A 21602-nucleotide genomic window follows, 5' to 3' on the forward strand; every position below is an offset into this window, starting at 1 on the left:
CAGTGCTAACCACTGAGCCACAAAAATAAAAATGTTAAAATCATTTTTCTTAGAAATAATACAATGTTGTTATAAAATGTTAAACTGTAAATCAGAGCAAGTGTAAGAATTGCAAGAAATCCCACACCATCTCATGCCAATTCATAATGTTTTGATTTATTGGCTAATTGGTATTAGTTTGTATGATCTCATTAGTATATTTTAGTACAATTTCTGTGCTCAACTCACACTGATGTCTGGGTTTAGCGGAGGTATTTTCCCTCTTTTAAATTTTTTTTTAAATTTTTTCTTTAACTTAACCTAATTCATACAAATTAGCCACTAAACTGATAAAACGTCAAATAGTTATGTTTCCTTGTGAGATTAAGCTGGAGATATCATAACTGATTAAGAAAAGCTGAATTAACATTTGTAAAGTATCCTTATGTAATAATTATTAAACCATGGGACTTTACAGTTAAAAAATTGTTAAAATATATTCATGAAGCCTAATGGCCATAACATAGTGATGAGAATCTGAAGAGGTTGGCGATATGATATGTGTTTACCATATTGTTAGTGAAAATGTACAAATCTGTTGATGAGAATGATGGTCAACAATAAGGAAAGTGATGGGTTTGCTCTGGATCAATTCATCATATGTCAAGCTCGTTGTTTAAAAACATTGTCAGACAAAAACTAACCCATTTCATCTAATATCTAACCCATTTCACACAAATATTGCAACTTTGTAAATTTATTCATTTATTTTCCTTCGTCTTAGTCCTTTTATACATCAGGGGTCACCACAGCGAATAAACCGCCAACTTATGCAGCAAATTTTTTACACAGCGGATGCAACCCAGTACTGGGAAACACCCATACACTCTTATTCACAAATATACATTACGGCCAATTCAGCAGTTCCTACTTACATATGCTTAGCGTTTATAGCAGGTTTGGCATGCTGTCCCAGGAGAGAACCCTGAGCTCGGAGATACTTGAGCCCAAGGTCAATAAGCATATAAGGGGATCCGAGATCAGGTAGGTCTCGAGAACTCCCCCTTAGAAAAGGGAGGAAAAGGAGGAGATGGGGTGGAAGGGGGGATTCTTCCAAAACGAAGATAGAGCAGTAGGGAGAAAATCCATTTATAGCAAGCTTGGATCACTCTTGATTGGATTATTACTGATTACAGATGAGAAGCCAGTTGTGCTCAATCATATCACGTGTTCCTCTGGAAATTAGTTTGTAAAACTTTACTTTAGCTTATTCAATTCACCTGTACTGCTTGTCTTTTGACTCTGGAGAAAACTAGAGCACCTGAAGAAAACCAACACTGGGTGAACATACAAACTCCACACAGAAATGCCAACTGACCCAGCCAGGATAGCGACCTTCTTGCTGTGAGGCGACAGTGCTAACCACCGAGCCACCATGTTGCCACTTTGTAAATTCTATAGCTATGTCTAAGCTATGGCAAGTAGTAAATCAATAAGGCACACTAAAACCCATCTGAAAAGACAATACACTTTTAATAAATCAAGATAATAATAAAACATTTGAAGTGCATAACTTACATATAAACACATTTCATTCAGTCCTCACTATTTACAATGATTCTGCTCCAACTCAACCTGATTGAGTGATGAGTTTGCAGCATGTTTGGCAGCAGTAGGATCTCCATGGCTCATTCACTTACATTCATTTAAAAAACAAAACAAAACAAAAAACACTTCTGCTACAGAAGTGACAAAAATGGCTTTGATTACAATACATGTGCGAATAAAACAGTCCTCGGCACATCTGACATAAATCTTTTCTCATTTCCAATCCAAGGCTGGTCTTTGGTTTTTCTTAATGCTTGCCCGGAGCATCATAAAACCTGATGGAGAAGAAAAAAAAAAAAAAACAGAGTTGAGTTTCAATCTGCAATCGTTCAAGCCTTCGGAATTGGATATTTATTGTTCTTAATGAGATCTTTGTGCGCCCCTTCTTTTGGACATTGTTGCTGTATATGTGTGTGTGTTTGTGTGTTTTGTTAACTCCAGACCGGCTCTGGCTCATTGTGTGGGGGTCACAGAGTAAAGGTTAAAGGTGAACACCTCTCAAGAGGGTCTGAAAACAGTAGGCGGCTCCGCTGGGCTGTCACTGTGAATGTGTGTCCCCGCAGATACAGTGGCACATCACACACACAATTCCAGCATCGACACCCAACCCAAAGTTCAACTCTCAGTAAAGCGTCCTCAGTATTACATTAATTTTTAGGGAAGAACTGATAACACAATATTTGGCGTCTTCATTTGATGGTATTGTTGAATGTTTCTCTTCAAGAACATATATATGCTGTATTATATGTATGCTAAATTATATTTATGCTATATTAGGGTTTTTTATTATTAAAAGTTTAAACTGTGGAATGTCGCTTTGTATGTCTTCAAATATCTAAAGAGCCTGCAGTTATATTGATTAGTGTAATTGTTTATTATTTAATAATTTCTGAATGGTTTATATATATATATATATATATATATATATATATATATATATATATATATATATATATATATATATATATATATATATATATATATATATATATACCACCTGATTCCCTAAAAGGTGCTTTATAGTGGAAAATAGTTATTTGGATGAATAAAATGTTTATTTTCAGTAAAAGAAAAAAAAAACTTTCTTTTTAGAACTGATTACTAAAATGTTCTTAAGGGAACCTAAAATGTTGGCTCTATGGTCTCACTGTGATACAAGTCACTTGGAACTTTTTTAATAGCATATTATATGTATTTTTTTATTTTCTGTAATTTAACTAACATTGAATTATACTTTCAATATCATTTCATTGTTTTTTTCTTTTTTTAACTAGATTTTCCATATATGCTTTTTAGCAGCTATATTGAAATATTTTTAAACATTTTATTTCTAGCATCAGATGCTTGGCCAATTAATTTTTTTTTATTTAATTACATTTGATCATTTTGAGCATTAGGTACCATTTATATGTTTTTAAACATTATTTCATTTTAACAACTTTCCATAATATAATTTATTTTAGTCCACTTTTAGATATTTAATTTAATTTGAGCATCAGATATCAAATGTGCATTTAGGTGGCTAATTTTATTTCATTATTTCATATATATATATATATATATATATATATATATATATATATATATATATATATATATATATATACAGTTTGTCTGATAACATTTTTTCTTCTGGAAAAAGTTTTATTTGTTTTATTTTGGCTTGAATAAAAACGGTTAAATATTTTTTTTACTATTTTAAGGTCAAAAAATTAGTGGCCCTTTTAAGCTACATATTTTTTTAATAGTCTACAGAACAAACCATCATTATACAATAACTTGCCTAATTACCCTAACCTGCCCAGTTAACCTAATTAACCCAGTTAAGTCTTTAAACGTCACTTTAAGCTGTATAAAAGTGTCTTGAAAAATATCTAGTAAAATATTATTTACTGTCATCATGGCAAAGATAAAATAAACCAGTTATTAGAAATGAGTTATTAAAACTATTATGTTTAGATTTTTTTTTTCTGTTGAACAGAGATTGGGAAAAAAATAAACAAGCAAGCTAATAATTCTGACTACAACTGTATATTGCAGAAAAACAAAATATGGCAATGTCAATTTTGACTGTTCTCAGTTTTTATTGTCAGAATTGGTGCAAAGATGCTATGCTAATGAAAAGTACTTTAACTTGCCATTGTGGATAAGTTGCTCATTTTTTTTTAGTAAACGGATAAGTTGCAAAATTCCCAATTGCAATTAAATAAGTCAGATTTGTCAGTCAACAAGAAATCCCAGTGTTCTGTTTGTCTTTTAAATTCCACCACTAAACCTCTCCATAACTGTACTTCCTCCACTGAAGAGGTCACCAGGTGTTTCAGAGGACTGGCATTACTCCACGTCCCACCCAAGTTTTACAGTGTGTGTGTGGCAGATAGTTAAAATGGGTTGTATTTTTCGGGGGCAGGGCTCTTCTCATGCGTCTGTGTGTCTCTCCTCTATGGGCTATATGAAGTTTTCCACTCTTTTGTGTGAGTGTGTGTGCGTGGGTGTGGAGTGTTTGTGTTTACTCCCGCTCCCGGAGAAAGTTGCACGGCTATAAACATCCAATAATTTCCCAGCTCATTTAGTACAGGGTATTTACCCAAAGCCTCTCCGTCTGTTTCCGCTGCGGCTTAAGGCCACTGGAGATCCAACAGGCGGTTAGCTAATTAATCGGCCTGTCTTTTCTCCACACCACAAACCCGCAGATCACAATGGAGTGGTAAACGCCATTCTTAAATGAAGTGGCTGCACTTGTTAGGCAGGACTGAGTCTGTGTTGTCGAGGAGTCGCAAAAGCAATTTGAGGCATTTGACGATTATTTGTCTACAAATACTCACAAGGAATGTCAGAATTTGGATTTCCTAATGATGCACTCATTGGATAGGTCTTTTCCAATATTTGCTCATTCCTCAGAGTAATAAAAGGGAATAAACAGCCAATAGGCTGGAATCTCACCTCAAGGGAAAGGTACTCTGGAGTGAAGAGGTAGACAGCGTTTCTTTGGGCAGTTGTGTCTGCGATATTTCCGCCTCAAGTTGAGAAAATCTAAAAAGAGATGAAAACAAAACACTTGTGAGTGCTATGAACTGTTGGACTGTGAAGTCGGATGATGTTTATTTTGCTCTTCACTTAAAAATATATATTTGTCACTTAAAATAAGCTGAAATTATACAACTCTGGAGATTTCGAAAGGAAACTTATTTGTTTTATGTTCAATCGACTTTTATTAGTTATGTTAACTTAATGGTTATATGTTGGGACAGCATGAATGAATTGTGTGGAACGCTGCATCTTTTTACAGTGTTTACTGCTCTGGGGACAAGAAAAATAAGAGAAAACACCTTCATGTTATTATCGGTTCTTTGAATTTGCCATTAAAATAAAAGTGTTTTAGTACTTTTTAAAATAAACTACAGAAAACAAAATTCAGATGAGAATATTATCATTAAACGAATAGTTTACCCCAAAATGAAAATTCATTTACCATTTCCTTTTGATACAGTTTGAAACTTTTATGAGTTTCTTTCTTTTGTTGGACACAAAAGAAGATATTTTGAAGAATGTTGGTTGATAGAAACCATTGACTTCCATAGCAGGAAAAATGACTTTGGAGGTCAATATGTATCCTAATACAGTTTAAGGGGTAAGTAAATTATAACAGAGATTTTATGTTTAAGGTAAATTATCACTATAAGAGTGAGAACATTACAAAAAAAAGGTAAAAATTAAAACCATCATTGTTTTTAGGTTTTAAACACTAAAATGTTGGGGAAAGATTGTATATTATACATATAGAAACCATACATAGGTCATCTAAAAAATGTAGATGTAAAGGTTTTCACTAAACCAGCAATGCCAATGAAGAACCTCTTTCAAACACAGTAAAAAACATAAGGCTTTTCACTGATCGTTCAGGTGAGAACACAGGCTATCTATATTAATTTACCTTCTGTGATTCTGTGAATATTTCAACCCAACTCTTTATTTTTCCTTCACACTATCAGCTGTTAAATCTACAATTTGATATTTTAGGTAGGGGGTGTTGGGAAGATTTGACTTCTTTTTCCAACAGGACCCCTCCCCTGATTGGGGTGTTACCTGAAATAAAATCAAAATGAATGGTCTCCCTGGTTGGTAACAAACAATCTGGAGGGCAATATAACAATCAGAGGCTCTTGTGATAACGCGCATGTCACTTCCCTCCATAAGCAGCTATTAGATCCTCTCCCAGAGGCGCGGGGGACAATGGCACGGTGCGCACGGGAGGAGAAGCGGCCGCTTTTATATCTGCCTTTGACTAAAGCTATGCGAACTCCATGTACCTCCCTCTCTTTCACTCTTTCACCGCAGTAACCCTATGCTAATGCATTATGCCTATTGTGCTCGACATCATGACTAACAATGAACGCCGGTGCTTGATCGCCCACGGGCACCAGATTAATTGCGCATAGCCGCCACAGCAGCGGGAGACGAGAGCGTGGTTATACACGTAGGCCAAAGTACATTCAGTTACAGTGTACGAATAAAACCTCTGCTTTCAGATACTTGCAATACTAGATGCCCTAGTGTACGCAAATACGGCTCAATCTTCTGCGTAACCGTGGTGTGTATTTCCAAGTTTGCGCTGACGTGCGCGTTTTAAGTAGGCCTAGATGTGCTAAATAACTTATTCCCAAGTTAAGGGTCAAGTGAAGTCCTTTGTGAAACTCAAGCTCGTCTCTGGAGTTTGTTAAGATGCTGAGCTTTTCAGAAGCGTCAAGCGCCACTTAAAATCCACTCAAAGCACTGACCCTAAATCAGCCATGACTGGGAACAGACCACTAACAAGAACAGACCTAAATATGCCAACTACATTTTACTTTACTAACGAGGTGACGTTTATTTAAAGTGACTCGCAGCAGAACGCACACTTGGGTTTAATAAAGCCAACTCTTTTTTGATCTAATTGTATTTTTAAAACAGGTAATATTACTCAAGAAAATTATTTCACTGCAAAAACGAGAGCGCGAAAATAGGGGTTTGTAGTAGGCATCCCTTTAGATTAATTAGGCTAATTAATTACAACAAGAAAACCATTTAATAAGCCTACTCTCTGTACACAGGAGGTAAAAAGCAATTTGCCTATTTGTTTACAAATCTTCAGTAAATTAATCTTTCTTCACTTCTAGACAATATCTTGATATCTTGCAGTAAAGTGAATCGGATGTTGATTCAGTGAGCATTCAGAGAGTTCACTGAAGGTGAACCGATTCAATCCATTTAACCAACCTGTTCACAAGAGTCGTTTGCTCGTGAATCGGTCTAACATCTTTGTTTCACGTGCAGTCCGCAACACACAATTCGCAAATTTGAAATTCAGACTATAGCTATACAGTTCATTATGGCATCAAAGACTCCATGAATAACGTTTACCATTCTTTGCATACAATGTTTCGATTACAAATGAAAGTTACATTGGGTTAGAAAGCAAAAAGGTTCTTCCTCAAGAAGTATCAAGTGTGATTTAGACTACAAAATAGTCTAGATATAGGCTATGGTTCACTGAAATATATTCTTTTTAATCGACGTGACTTAATATTTTAACAAGATTTCTTACATAGGTTTTTTTCAATCTATAAATTACAGGTAAGCTAGCCTACAACAGCCAACAGAAGATTTTAAGTTTGTCTAAATGTTCGGAGTTGGCTTTGATTCAGTTATTCGCCTCACAACAGACTCGAATCGTTTGCCTCATGTTGTTTAGCCTAAAACTTGTCTATTTTAAGATGTGGTGGTGTTGAGTAGCTTACCGTGTTTTGTACCATGTTTATCTGCGCTGATGAGGACCAGCACTGTCAGCAGCAGCAGCAGCAGATACAGCGGGTGGAAGAATCTCATGGTGATGCTCAGGGTGGTTTGGTCCGCGGCGCAGACTCGACTCTCCTCACAGGATGTCCGCGGTTCCTCAGACGATAAATTCTGTCGGATGTGCAGGTAACGGACTGTAGAAATCCTCTTATGTGTCTGTCGCTCTCAGCAAGTGTTCTCAGATCTCATATAAGTTTGAGATGGCGATATTCACTCTCTCTTCTCTCTCTGTCCTCTGAGGGATGGATAGATAGACAGATGACCTGATGAGTGGGAATGTTCAGTTGAGACAATGTAGTTTCACCCCCTCTTTATACAGACAAGAGAAAGGGGAGGAGAGGGCACGACAGAGGAGGGGTATGAAAGTCCTAAAACTGGGTGGGGACAGGGCATCACACACACACACACACACACACGCGCACACACACTGGACATATTGAACCCACATGTATTAGGTAACATAGCTGGCCGAAAGGAAACCCTTTAACACAATGAGTGTAGAATAATTGTTTGGAGATCATACTTCACGAGTGCAGAATTGTTTTATGACATAAAGTGGGACTAAAAAAGGTCTTTTTTTTAGCCAAGCAATTATAAATATGAATATCTTGTCCAAATAAACTTTTTCTTTCATTATCTTAAATTTGATTAGTGAGAAAATAAATAAACTAGCCTAAATGTACATACATTCAGACATACAGTGCTTAGCATATATAAGTACACCCCTCACAAATCTATCTTTTAAATTCATATTTTAATAGGAAGCTATACAATATAATATTTTTGCAAATACGTTAGATTAGTCAGTGCTGAAGCCAAATCTGGTGCTTATCTAACAAAATGACTTACAATAACAATCCAAAAACTAGTACACCCAAATGTATATCTTATAGAAAAAGATTAAACATAAACTTTAAAAAGAGGAAAAATCAAGAGAAGCAAAAAAAAAAAATATATATATATATTTTGTCGAAGTTTTGTAGGTTGTAATTTATTTTTGGCAATATTTTGCTTGAATTTAATTGTATCATCTTTCAATTTCTAAGTTTGGTGACTAAAATATAATTTTAATAAATTAAGTTTAATAGTAAAATAATAAATAAAATAATAATTAAAATGATAAAATAGGGCGGCACTGTGGCTTAGGGGTTAGCCCTGTCGCCTAACAGCAAGAAGGTCGCTGGTTTGAGTCTCGGCTGGGTCAGTATGCATTTCTGTGTGGAGTTTGGATGTTCTTCCTGTGTTCTTGTGGGGTTCTTCAGGTGCTTCGGTTTCCCCCACAGTCCAAATACATGCTGTATTGGTGAATTGAATAAACTAAATTTCCTCAGTTTTTGTGTGTATGTGAGAGTGTATGGGTGTTTCCCAGTACTTGCAGCTGGAAGGGCATCCGCTGTGTAAAACATGTGCTGGATAGATTGGCGGTTCATTCCACTGTGGCGACCCATGATAAATAAAGGAACTAAGCCAAAGAAAAATTAATGAATGAATGGATTAATTAAAGAATAATAATTTTATAAATTATAGAACATGTTTGTATTTTTAACACTCCTTTACATATTTGTTTTTAATTTTCATTGATGGTTCCTTGAGGAACTGTCCATGGAACTTCTTATCCCACAAAATGTTGTTTACAGTAGAAAAGTTTCTCTTTTTTTGGATTATATATGTGGTTCTCTGAAGAATGTTTAACTAAAACGCTCTTTGAGGAATCAAATATGTTTTTTTCTGCGGCATCACTGTGAAAACCGCTTTTTGTTTTTCCTGGCACAATGATTTTTGTGAGTCTACAGGTATTTTAACATAATATTCTTTGTCTTTATGTATTATATTAAACATAATCAATCAGCTGTAGTTTTTTCTGTTTTTATTTTAGTTTAATTTTATTTACATGGTTTTACAATGTGCTTAATTATATTTGCATATATTTATATTTATTATATTTTATTTTCAGCAATGTTAGTGCTTCAACAAGATATTTTTATTTGTTGTTTTCATAAAAAAATGATAGCAGCCTATAAATATATTCCTTTTTAACTTCTAAATAAATACATTCAACCAAAATAAAATAAAACCTGCATGGTCTACCTCTTTCCATTGCATATTTTGATATTCATTACGCAGCTTAATGCTGTCATCACAAAGGTTTCTAATAGTTTTAATTGTAATTAATGATAACAACCCTGCTTCATTCACAATAATACCCCTACGAATGATCGTATATTTACTGTCATTTGTTTGTTTGATGGAGCTGCTGTGCCATTAGCATATTGTACTAGTTTTATGCATTGTCTTGCACAGTCGAGCCGTTCACGACTCCAGCTCATTACAACAAAACACATACGCACACTGGGGTATCAGTAAATCTAATATCATTACCATACTGGACCCATAACACACTGGGGTACCTGTCCAGTTTAGTATCACATCACTGAACAAAAGCACACACACAAAGAAAAGCCATTCTGAGCTAAAACTCCCTCCTTCTGTCCATCAGAAAAGGACTCTTCCATTATTCACTCTGTTTTGGAGTAAACAAAACTTGCTCTCAAGCACTTTAGATTTGCTAAACTTGTACTTGAGCTCAAGGGAGCCTAAAGAGACATCTTTCAATGCAATGTTTACGTGAAAATGATACATGAATTAACACCGGCTCACTTTAAATCCTAGCTTAACCCTAATGTACACTGTATTTATGTTTGTGTGATGAATTATAATTCTAAACCTCTGCCACTGCCATGGTTTGCACCATTTCTTGCTTACTGAGTGATTTACTGGCATTTTACACTTTCAGAAGTCAAGCGAGATGAGTATTAGATGGTGTAAATCCATACTTTTTGATGGAAAAGCCAGACATTAACCGTAACATTGTGTCAGGCAGTGTGTAAGTGTGTGTCAGGCTGGCTCTCCTGTTGTGAGGTTTTGTTCTGGTTAGTGAAGTACAATAGTAGCTCATTAGTAAAGAGAGAGCTCATAGATCCAACAGCTACTCTATAATCAGCACTTCACAGCTCGTTCACACACACACACGCACGCACACACATACACACACAAACAGACACTGACCAGGCCAGCCAATATTTCACACACCTCTTGACCAGGGCTAATCTCAAAACAGATGTTTTCAGCAGCAACATTTGGGTTCACATTTAGCAGAAAACAAATATAAATAAATAATAAAATTAATAACAAAAATAAATAAAAAAAAACAAGCTAAAAGGAAATTACACTGAAATTGATCTCTCCTGCTCTTTTTGTAACACTTCTCTAAAGTTGGTAAATAAAATAAAGATTATTATATATTTTAGAAGGAAATAAACAATATTTTTCATTTAACTTAATGTTACTTGCAATTTCATTATAATTGTTTGTGAAATTTGCTAAACACTAACATTATTAGATTTCTTGTTTATTTTATTGTAAGAAAACTGTAAAATAAAAGTCAATTAAAACTAAAACTGATTAAAAATAGTATTTTCAGTTGCAAGCACTGACATAGATAGATAGATAGATAGATAGATAGATAGATAGATAGATAGATAGATAGATAGATAGATAGATAGATAGATAGATAGATAGATCTAATGAATGAATCTAAAACTGAACTAAAATACATAAATAAAAACTAAATATATATTTCAGTATTTTTTCTAGAATTTCTTAATGCAAACTAATGTAAAAAAAGCCATTTATATTAGGCCCGTAGCCAGCCTGGTGAAAGGGGTGGTTCTTTTTTTTTCCTAAAATAGGGACCTTTTTGCAGTTATTTGCCTCATGTTATGAGGTTTAAGTAATTTTTAAGCACTATTTTTCGCTGCATTAGCTTGCCGGATGGCCATCAACCACACTTTTTGATGTACCAAAAAACATTTCCTAAAGATTTAGAAGAAGAAAAATATGAGAATAATACTTATTTTTCAAATTCAAATTACTTTCATATATCATTAGATAAAAGGATGCTGTTCAAGTTTTGAATTAAAAACTAGTCTATAGTTTATTAAGCTAACACAAACTGGCCAGCACATTTAACTATCCTCAGTCACGCTGAAGCAACAGCCAAAAGAGGATTCTGCTTGGTATTAAAGCCTTGTTTGATGGTTATTTTAATAATTTATTATGGCAAATAGCACAGTGGCACAGTGGGTAGAACGATCGCCTCACAGCAAAAAGGTCACTGGTTTGAGCCCCGGCTGGGTCAGTTGGCATTTCTTTGTGGAGTTTGCATGTTCTCTTGTGTTGGCATGGGTTTCCTCCGGGTGTCGGGTTTACCCTACAGTCCAAAGACATGCGCTATAGGTGAATTGAGTAAGCTAAATTCAAAAATAGGACAAATGAGCTTGTGTATGGGATACATTCTGGATCTTTCTGGGCCCACCTCAACCACTCCTGGCTACGGGCCTGTATATGGATTAAGAAATAAAAAATAAAAAAGGTAACAGCAAAATATTTAATTCAAATAATATATATATATATATATATATATATATATATATATATATATATATATATATATATATATATGTTAATACACACACGCACACACACACTACAAAAAGACCGTAAAAAGCTTGTCTAGTGGGAGTTTTTAGGGACAGAACGAGGTTGTGAGTGTGCTTTTCCTGACCTCTTGGAGTGTAAGTGTGTGTTTGTGTCCATAATGAAGTGCATATGTGTGCGAGCTGAGTGTGTGAGCCATATGTGTGTCCACTCCTTGACCTTTCTCATGTGTGTCTCCATTAATCTCAATTCTTCTTTGATATACTGGGCCTGTCATGGACTTTTAGTGCGTGTTTGGTCTGATATATTGCAGCTGTCATAGACGATGCCCATCCTTATTAAACATCCATTTGTGCAAACAGTGTGTGTGTGTGTGTGACTACACATCCTCTGAGCCTTTTTTCATGTCAATTAGGATTAGATCCCAGCATGCAGCTAATGGACCAGGACCAACAGCCTCAAACTTTAGACCTAGGAGTATTTATATCCCAAAACAAGTGTTCAGGAGTACTGACTTCTGCGTTTTTGCTTGACCCACCTTTTTTCTACACCTCATGGTTCTTTGCCTGAATTATGAGAATGACTTCTGATTTGAACTGAATTGAATTTTTATTTGACAGATTTTCAGCTAGCTTTACAAAAATACAAGTATCCCATACATTTGAAATAAAAACTATTGAGGATTAAAACACAATAAAGCCCAGGGCTTGTTTCCATTGTGGTCCTCACTGTTAAATAAAACAAGGTATGGCTTCAACATACAGTTGATGCATAAAACAAACAGCACCTCCACATTTTAAAACAGGAACAAAATTATTCACAAATACATTTATTCCTTCATTCATTAATTTTCTTTTTGGCTTAGTCCCTCTATTAATCAGTGGTCGCCACAGCGGAATGAACCGCCAACCTATGCAGCATATGTTTTACACAGCAGATGCCCTTCCAGCTGTATGAAAACATATTTTCCCCCACTCGACTTCCAAATTTAAATAAACACATATTAAAATCCCAACCCTTAGTATTGTATGAATGCTGTTGCCTTCCAGTTGAAAATAGTTCACCAAATAACTAGGAACCACATTATTAAACATATTACGTACCATTCCCAGTTTTAAAAGAACATACTCTTTTACTAACATACCTGATTCTTTAAAAACTTTTTGTGCAAATGTGCTCTTGTATGATTTTTTAAATGATTCGTACTAATTTATTTTAAGGGTAAAATAATCTTTAAGTGTTTTAAAAGATGGGTGTTTTAAAAACTGAAAGTGTTTTTAAAAGTTGGATAAAAAGGCTTATTTTTCTTTACTTTTCAACTATTCAATGACAAAATCAATGACAAAATGTTTTAGAATTAACAAATGAACTAATTAGAACAGGAATTTACTCACAAAAATAAAAGTTTTGCTGTATGTTCCAATTACGTGATTAAAATGAGCTTAAACAGCATAATTCTAGAAAATGTTTGACAATTTTACCCTTAAATTCATAAAACATAATTTAGTTAATAATTAGTTGGTGTGTTATGAATGATTATTGTTGGCTTATTTTTTTTTAAGTTTAAAGGAACACTTTTCTTCTTTTTTTTTTTGGGAAGATGGCTAATTTTACAACTCCATTCATTTTAAACAGCCACAGATATTGGTGAGGCACTTTTAGCTTAGCTTAGCTTAGCATAGATCATTGAATCAGATTAGACCATTAGCATCACACTCAAAAAAATATAAAAAAGTTTTGGTCATTTTTCTATTTAGCTTGACTCTTCTTTAGTAACATTGTGTACAAAGACTGACAGAAAATTGAAAGTTGCTATTTTCTTGGTAGATATGGCATTGCTGCTTAATGATTTTAAAAATGGCAAAACTCAACTGTTGAATTATAGGGGAGTTATAAAATGTATTGTGAAAAAGTGGAGTGTTCCTTTAATGTTACAGAACTGTGCTGGGGAGTTCCGCTTGTGGCTTTAACAACAACAATAATATTTGTTGATTGACTGTAAAAAATAACTGTGCTAATGCCAGTTCTGAGATCAGTCTAGATTTTTTTTTTTTTTTTTGATTTTTTAAAAATGAGTTTTTCTCTTGGAACACGAAAAAATATATTCGGTAAAATGTTAGAAACTAATTATTGCAAAAAAAAATAATAATAATTGTTATTACAAAATAACCAATTTCTAGGATTTTCCAAATTATTATTTTTGGTGTGTTCAACACAATAAAGAAACTCTAACTGGCTTGTGACAAGTGAGAAATTGATGACAGAATTATTATTCTTGGGTGAACTGTCCTTTTAAGTTGACAATATAATTCTAATGAAAATGATTCGGTCTCACAGGTTCAAAATCAATTTTACTCTTTAGTTCCATTTTCCTAAATTATGTAGAAATTACATAATTAAAACGTGGAAATGTGCCATAATTATATAAAATGTTGCAATATTTATTTTTCGGAGAGTAACCGCAAAATATTTATGTAGAAAATTACGTTTCAGTTCTTTTTAATTAAATTTCCACAAAAATTTTTGGAAGATCAACAAGTCATGAGGACTGATAATTTTTTTGTGTGTTAAAACGTTATTGAAATTAAACTTAATTTTTCAAGTCATACAACACTGTAAAACATGCTGGGCTCCTCACCGATCCTCATATAGTCCCAACATAAATCGATTAAGCTAACTTAATTTTTTTACAAATTTAAGTGGACAGAACATAAAACAATTATGTTGTCTCAAAACAAACATAATAATTGTGTTGCTTCAACTCATTGTAAAGAAGCAGTTTGAACAAGCAGCAAAAATCATTTTTTGTGTGTAGAGCTAAGTTGTAATGTAATGCAAATTTAAGTAACTTGTCATCCTAATTTTATGAAGTTTAAAAACTTTATACAATAATTCATAAGGAAGCAGTTAACATATGTGGAAAAAGATGGCTAATGTTTGCCAAAGTGCACTCAAAAAAAATATTTTACTCTCTCAAACTACTTGTTTAAAATGAGCTGAAACAACACAATTCTTGAGATTTCATAGGGAAAACTTAATTTTTTATGTTTAATCCACATAAATTTGTTAAAAGTGTAAAGTTAACTTAATCAATTTTTGTTGGGACAACATGAATGAATTGTGTGGAACCCTGCACGTTTTACAGTGTGTTGTAGTGTGTTTTAATTCTCTCTGGTGATTCTCCTTCTCCCCTTCACTTTATTCCCTCAGTTTGAATATGCTAATCAAGCTGTATTCTTATTCGGAGTCTTCTATCCATGAAGACTGAAAGCTATAGACAAGAGCGCATGCATGAAAACACCGGCTCGCTGAAGATGTCGGCCTCAGTTTGCTCACTGATTGTGTATGTCTGCCACTGCCTCTGTCTGTATATGTCGTGACGTTTGCTTTATTGGGGATTAGATGTCATTACTTGGATTAACCTGCCTTCTCAAATAATCCCTCTGATAAGAGACGAGTGTTACTGACTCCACCCGCTGATCAGATGTTTTGAGGCCTTAAAAATCAGAGCAGATGTTTTCATATAAAGCTGATTTTGTGCAGTGCCTCAACAGTTGATTGATTACAAGTAGAAGTACAGACATTTTGGATTACAAGTTTTCTGATATGTAGTTTCAGCACATGGTATGTTAACTATGAAGCATATTTGGTTAAATTTCTGCTAATTTGTGAACAATAAAATTGAGAACAAAATCATTGGATTCAAATTCGTTTATGTTTTGACGTATGAGTCTAGGTTTTAATAGAAAGGATTAGACTTGCTTTTTATCACTCTGTAATTTACAAAATACTGTGCACAGCCAGAAAACTTGACATATAATGAGGCAAAATCAGAATAAAACTGTAACTGTCTCTGAGCTGTCACTGGGGTGGTACCTTTTCAAAAGGTACGCATTTATACTTAAAGGGTCCATATTGGTACTTCAAAATTAGTATCTAAAAATTTAAGAGTAACACTTTACTTTTAAATATGTATCCTTGAGGTATTAATATGGACCTTTAAGGCACAAATTTGTACCTTTTGAAAAGGTACCACCCCAGTGACAACTTGCGTACCTTTATTTCTGAGTGTTGGTTTAAGTGCTACTGAAATGTCTCTGTGCAGTAGAAACAAAAACTCATTTAAAGAAATAAAACTTATATGTACTTTAATTGAAATCTACAGGCACAAACTGATGAAACGGGACAAAATAAACACTTAAAGGGATAGTTCATACGAAAATAAAAATTCTGTCATCATTTGTTCTCCCTTGACACTTGAAGAATCTAACTAAGGATCTGAGAATCCTTGTAGCAAACTTATGTGTGTGTCCCTTCAAGAAAACAACCATTCATTTGTGTTGTGTTTTATTTTCATCTGTTTAAATTACTTTATTCCTCATTTAATTATTTTATTTAATCATATGATCATTAGTCATTTATATAATTATCATTTGATCATTTTATTGATTATTAGTTAATGATTTGATTTTAATTATTGATTATTATTTGTCATTTTATTATTATTTAATATTTCATTATTACAATTTTGCTATAATTTTTGCTTAATTAATATTTTATTTTTCCATATTGTTACAGTCTTTTGACTGTGTGGATTCAAGCGACTCTTTTTTGACAGTATAAGAGAACGTCTCCAATTCAAGGTCTATATTGTCTCTGGACAATGTTGTGAAGCAGTAATTTTTCATTGCTGTTGCTTGTGGTATAATAACACTTGTTGGATTTATTCTGGTCAGATGAAGTCTGAGTATTAAATTATACATAACTAAGATTATTAAATAAACTCTGCTCTTTCTTTCCCATCATTACTTTGTCTCCTGCTTCTGCTCCTCTCTGGCTTTCTCAGTCAACTCCTATATTGACAGAAAACTGTTATTTAGTTGAATACTGGTTAACAGGTTTGGGTTTTTGGCTACTCTAGTTGTCTGGATGCACAGAGAAACAGACAGGATCTGGCGTCCGGGGCGAGATCTTATTAATCTGGCACGGAGAGTGTGTTTTAACACTTGTCACCAGCCTGTTTGAGTTGTTGAACACAAAAAAATATATTTCTAAAAATGTTGACAACCGATAACCATTGACTTCCGTTGTATTTGTTTTTAGTGGTTACAGGTTAACATCATTCTTAAAAGTATCTTTACGTTCTTTACGTTAGGGGTTTGGATTAGGGGTTTGGAACTACTTGAGGATCCGTAAACGGCGAGTAGTGAACTATCCCTTTAAAAGTTTAGTTGGATATTTTATTTTCTTGTAAACATTAAAGGCATATTGCAACAAATGGCTTAAATAAGTTTGTGCATGTTGACTGTTGAATCTCTGAATGATTTTCATATGAATTGTACTGTTTGATATTTACACACACTGAACACAAGATTCACACACACATGCAGGCAGACACACGGTGACCTTTAAAACACCCCTGTCCCAGCAGGCAGAGGTCGAGTCCATCTTTCAGGAGCAAGAGCACATCATGTGTCAATCAGTAGATAGACAGACAGTCTCCCACACAACAACAAGCACACAATAAAAATTGTCTAAGGGCAACTAATAATATTTACAATATTAATCTATCTATCTATCTATCTATCTATCTATCTATCTATCTATCTATCTATCTATCTATCTATCTATCTATCTATCTATCTGTCTGTCTGTCTGTCTGTCTGTCTGTCTGTCTGTCTGTCTGTCTGTCTGTCTGTCTGTCTGTCTGTCTGTCTGTCTGTCTGTCTGTCTATCTATCTATCTATCTATCTTTTTGTCTGTCTGTCTGTATGTTTGTCTGTCTGTCTGTCTGTCTGTCTGTATGTTTGTCTGTCTGTCTGTCTGTTTGTCATTTTATACTTATTTCATTTTATTAGTTATTTTATTTCCAAAAAAAAAAGGGACTGCACGGTGGCGCAGTGGGTAGCACCATCCCCTCACAGCAAGAAGGTTGCTGGTTTGAGCCTTGGCTGGGTCAGTTGGTGTTTCTGTGTGGAGTTTGCATGTTCTCCCCATGTTGACTTGGTTTTTCCCCCAGGTGCTCCGATTTCCCTCACCAGTCCAAAGACATGTGCTATAGGTGAATTGGGTAGGCTAAATTGTTGGTTATGTATATGTGTGAATGAGTGTGTATGGATGTTTCCCAGTAATGGGTTGCAGCAGGAAGGGCATCCACTGCGTAAAACGTATGCTGGAAGATTTAACAGTTTATTCCACTGTGGTGACCCCATATTAATAAAGGAATTAAGCCGAAATGAAAATGAATGAATGAATGAATAAATGTCAATCTTCTTCGAAAATGTATCCATTTCTCTGTTACATTGGACAATATATAATGGGGATGTAATTTCCTCTTTTAAAATATATTAAGGAAAATAAATTAGTGCATTTAAATTTGAATGAGGTATTGCAAATAATATAAACTACATCTAATATTTCAAATGGCCTCCTTGATTTTTTTCTGTTAATTACTATATTATTTTAAGTTTTCTCCTAGGACATTCATTGAGAGCACTTATTTTTGCAACATAAATTATTTAGTTTTAAGCATTTTGAATTTGGCTTTGACACTGAATAATCTTATTTAATACCAATACACCAGATTTGCACAAATATCTCATAGTATAGGATCCCATGACCAGTATCAATTTATTAGCCATATGGATTCTTTTCTAAGAAATCTATCTGGTTGTACTCATTTATTCTGGCCACTATATAAAATCAGTGATAACAAAATAATGCTGATTATATGTGTTGCTTGTCTTTTCTTTTCAAACTTTAGAAAAGACAAAAGAATCATGACAATCAAGGTTATCCATACAGGTGAAGAGAAAATTATTTTCCAAATATTTATCATGTTATGCTTAACAAAGCAAGGACAGTTCTAAAGAAAGTAATTCTTTTTCTATTGGAGAATGTATTTTTTCTTTTCGTTTGGGTGGATTATTTTTTTTTTTGTTTGAAAATGCTGAGGTCAATATTATTTGCCCCTAAAGGCTAAGTCCCTCTATTAATCAGGGGTCGCCACAGCGGAATGAACCGCCAACTTATCCAGCTTATGTTTTAAACAGCAGATGCCCTTCCAGCTGCGTCCTCCTTCACTGGGAAACACCCATGCACTCTCATTCACACACATACTCTACAAGCTTACCCAATTCACCTGTACCACATTTCTTTGGACATGGCTTGGTGAAAACAAATGGAGTACTAGGAGAAAACCCACACCAAAACAGGGAGAACATGCAAACTCCACATAGAATAGTCAACTGACCCAGCCAAGGCTCGAACCAGCAACCTTCTTGCTGTGAGGCGACAGTGCTACCCACTGCACCACCGTGCTGAATATTTATTCAAAGACAAAAGATTTACAGTTGCTATAAATAAGTTATAAATATCTTATGTTTAAAAATGTGTTGAAAGATTTTTTTTCTGTTGAACAGCACCTGGGAAATATTTGAAATAAAGTTTAAATTAGACAGGAGGACTAATAATTTTCTCTTCAACTGTATGCAATGAATAACTGACGCATTACAGCACATCAATCCACTGAAATCATTTAGCGAAGTTATATGGAGCTGTAGTGCGGTTCAAGACCTGCCTGGAACTACTTCAGCTGTGTGTTATCTGAAAAAAAACCTTGCACACAGAAATAATCCAATCCAATAATCCAATTTTGGAATGCAGTAGAGTTTTATTGCATTATAAGATTAAATCAGATCATTTGAAAAACAGTTTAAATTCTTTAATTGAACATACCTTTTCCCTTGAGCCCAACACTGAGTTCAAAGTGAGAGTGTTAAAGTTGCTGCCAAGTGCGTTTGTATATGATTATTTCAGTGTAACAGGAAGTGTTATCAGTGCGTAGCTTTGTTGACTGTTGCACTAGCAGATAAGAGTAGCATTCATTCCCCATAACCTTTCTTCCTCCAAAACTAGATTACCACCCTCCCTTTACAACACACACACACACACACACACACACACACACACACACACACACACACACACACACACACACACACACACACACACACAAACACACATATACACCGCGAGACAATACCCCCTTCTGCAGTTTACAACTCCAAGTGCTTACTGCCAGGAAACCTGAACTACTCCCCCACCACCATCCCTTCCTCCAACATACCCGTGCAGGTTACTTCATAAACACTGGAGATTTCATTTGGCTTTTAAGCATCAAAACATATAATGCAGCTTTTAATTTTGTTTACCCCCCTACATGTCCTGTTTGTGCCCTGTTTAGTATTCTTTTTTTGTCTTTGTTTACAGAAGATGAAAACATATTTTAATGTAACAATAGTTAGTCGAAAAAAATAAAAATAAAAATCTAGTCAGGCATCATCAGAATCATTAGATGACATAATAAAGCACTTTATTTAAAGGGAAAGTTCACCTAAAAATGAACATTTTCTCAGCATTTACTCAAATGCAAGTGGATCTAAACTTTTTATTGATTTCCTTTTTCTGTTGAACACAAAACAATATATTTTGATGAATGTTGAAAAAAGCAGTCAATGACTGATAGTAATGAACGTTTCTTCCCCAATATTTTTTTATAGATATCTTGACTTGTGTTCAGCAGAAGCAAGATAACTCAAAAAAGGTTTAGAACAAGTGGAGGATGAAAACATGATGAAATAATTTTTATTTCTGGGTGAACTATCCCTTTAAAGATTATAGTGAAGCACTAACTCACCCTTTTGTCAGCAAAACATTTATAGACACAATTTTCTATGATCACAGGTCATACATTTTTTCATTATATAAATTAAATAAATGTGTTACATCAAACGTAAATTCTATATTATTTCACCCATAATTGACATTTGATAAATTAAAAGTACAAAAAGTGAGAATATTTGGATGAAAAATAGGCCTTCTTTGGAAAGTAAGACATGTTTCACATTAGTTTCTTTCAGATTAGTTACTGATTTTTTGAGACATGCATATATTTTAATTCATAAAGGAATATTAGTGTTAAAAATAGAATTAATTACCTAGACCAGTGGCTCTCAAACTTTTTTCACCAAGTATCACCTCAGAAAAAAAAGAGTCTCTCCAAGTACCACCAAAATGAGGAGTATTGAAACACAGTAGCGTAGTAGGCCCAGTAAAGCAGCTACAACTCTACACAGTTAAAAAATGTGGCAGATTACCTCAGAAATATAGGCTATATGTCATATATGGCATATTATATACATAATTTTTGATTAATTATTGATTGATTAAATGTGTGTAGCATGTACATGACATATTTCATTCGTCCGCGTACCACTAGAAGGAAGCCTGCGTACCACTAGTGGTACACGTACCACAGTTTGAGAACCACTGACCTAGACTAACCTGAGGGATATGCAAACCAATATAAATTCTGTGACCATTTACTTATTCTCCACTTGTTCCAAACTTGAGTTTCTATCTTCTCTTAAACACAAACTGAAATCTACTGAAGAATTTTGGAAACCAGCTGCCACTGACTTCTGTAGTCATTTTTGTTCCTACAATGAAAGTCAGTGGCTGCTGCAGGGTTTTAAGCATTCTTCAGAATATCTTGTTTTGTGTGCAATAAAAAAAAAAGAAATTCCTAAAAGTATAGAACTACTTCAGTGTGAGTAAGTGGTGAGGAAATGTTCTTTACTGGTGAAATATCCTGCCTCATTCATGTTACAGTAATAGTCAAT

General features: G+C 34.3%; 1 protein-coding gene across 1 annotated transcript; it reads right to left on the bottom strand.

Annotated features, from left to right (window-relative positions):
* Nucleotides 1-1493: 1493 nt before the first annotated feature.
* apela (apelin receptor early endogenous ligand) lies at nt 1494-7708 on the bottom strand. The gene is given in 3 exon segments (NM_001297547.1): nt 1494-1862; nt 4531-4620; nt 7365-7708. Coding segments are annotated over 2 exon segments (177 nt in total). The 5' UTR covers nt 7453-7708; the 3' UTR covers nt 1494-1862; nt 4531.
* Nucleotides 7709-21602: the final 13894 nt, after the last annotated feature.

The sequence above is a fragment of the Danio rerio genome, chromosome 1, assembly GCF_052040795.2.
Source record: "Danio rerio strain M-AB ecotype USA chromosome 1, GRCz13ab, whole genome shotgun sequence".
Taxonomy (NCBI): domain Eukaryota; kingdom Metazoa; phylum Chordata; class Actinopteri; order Cypriniformes; family Danionidae; genus Danio; species Danio rerio.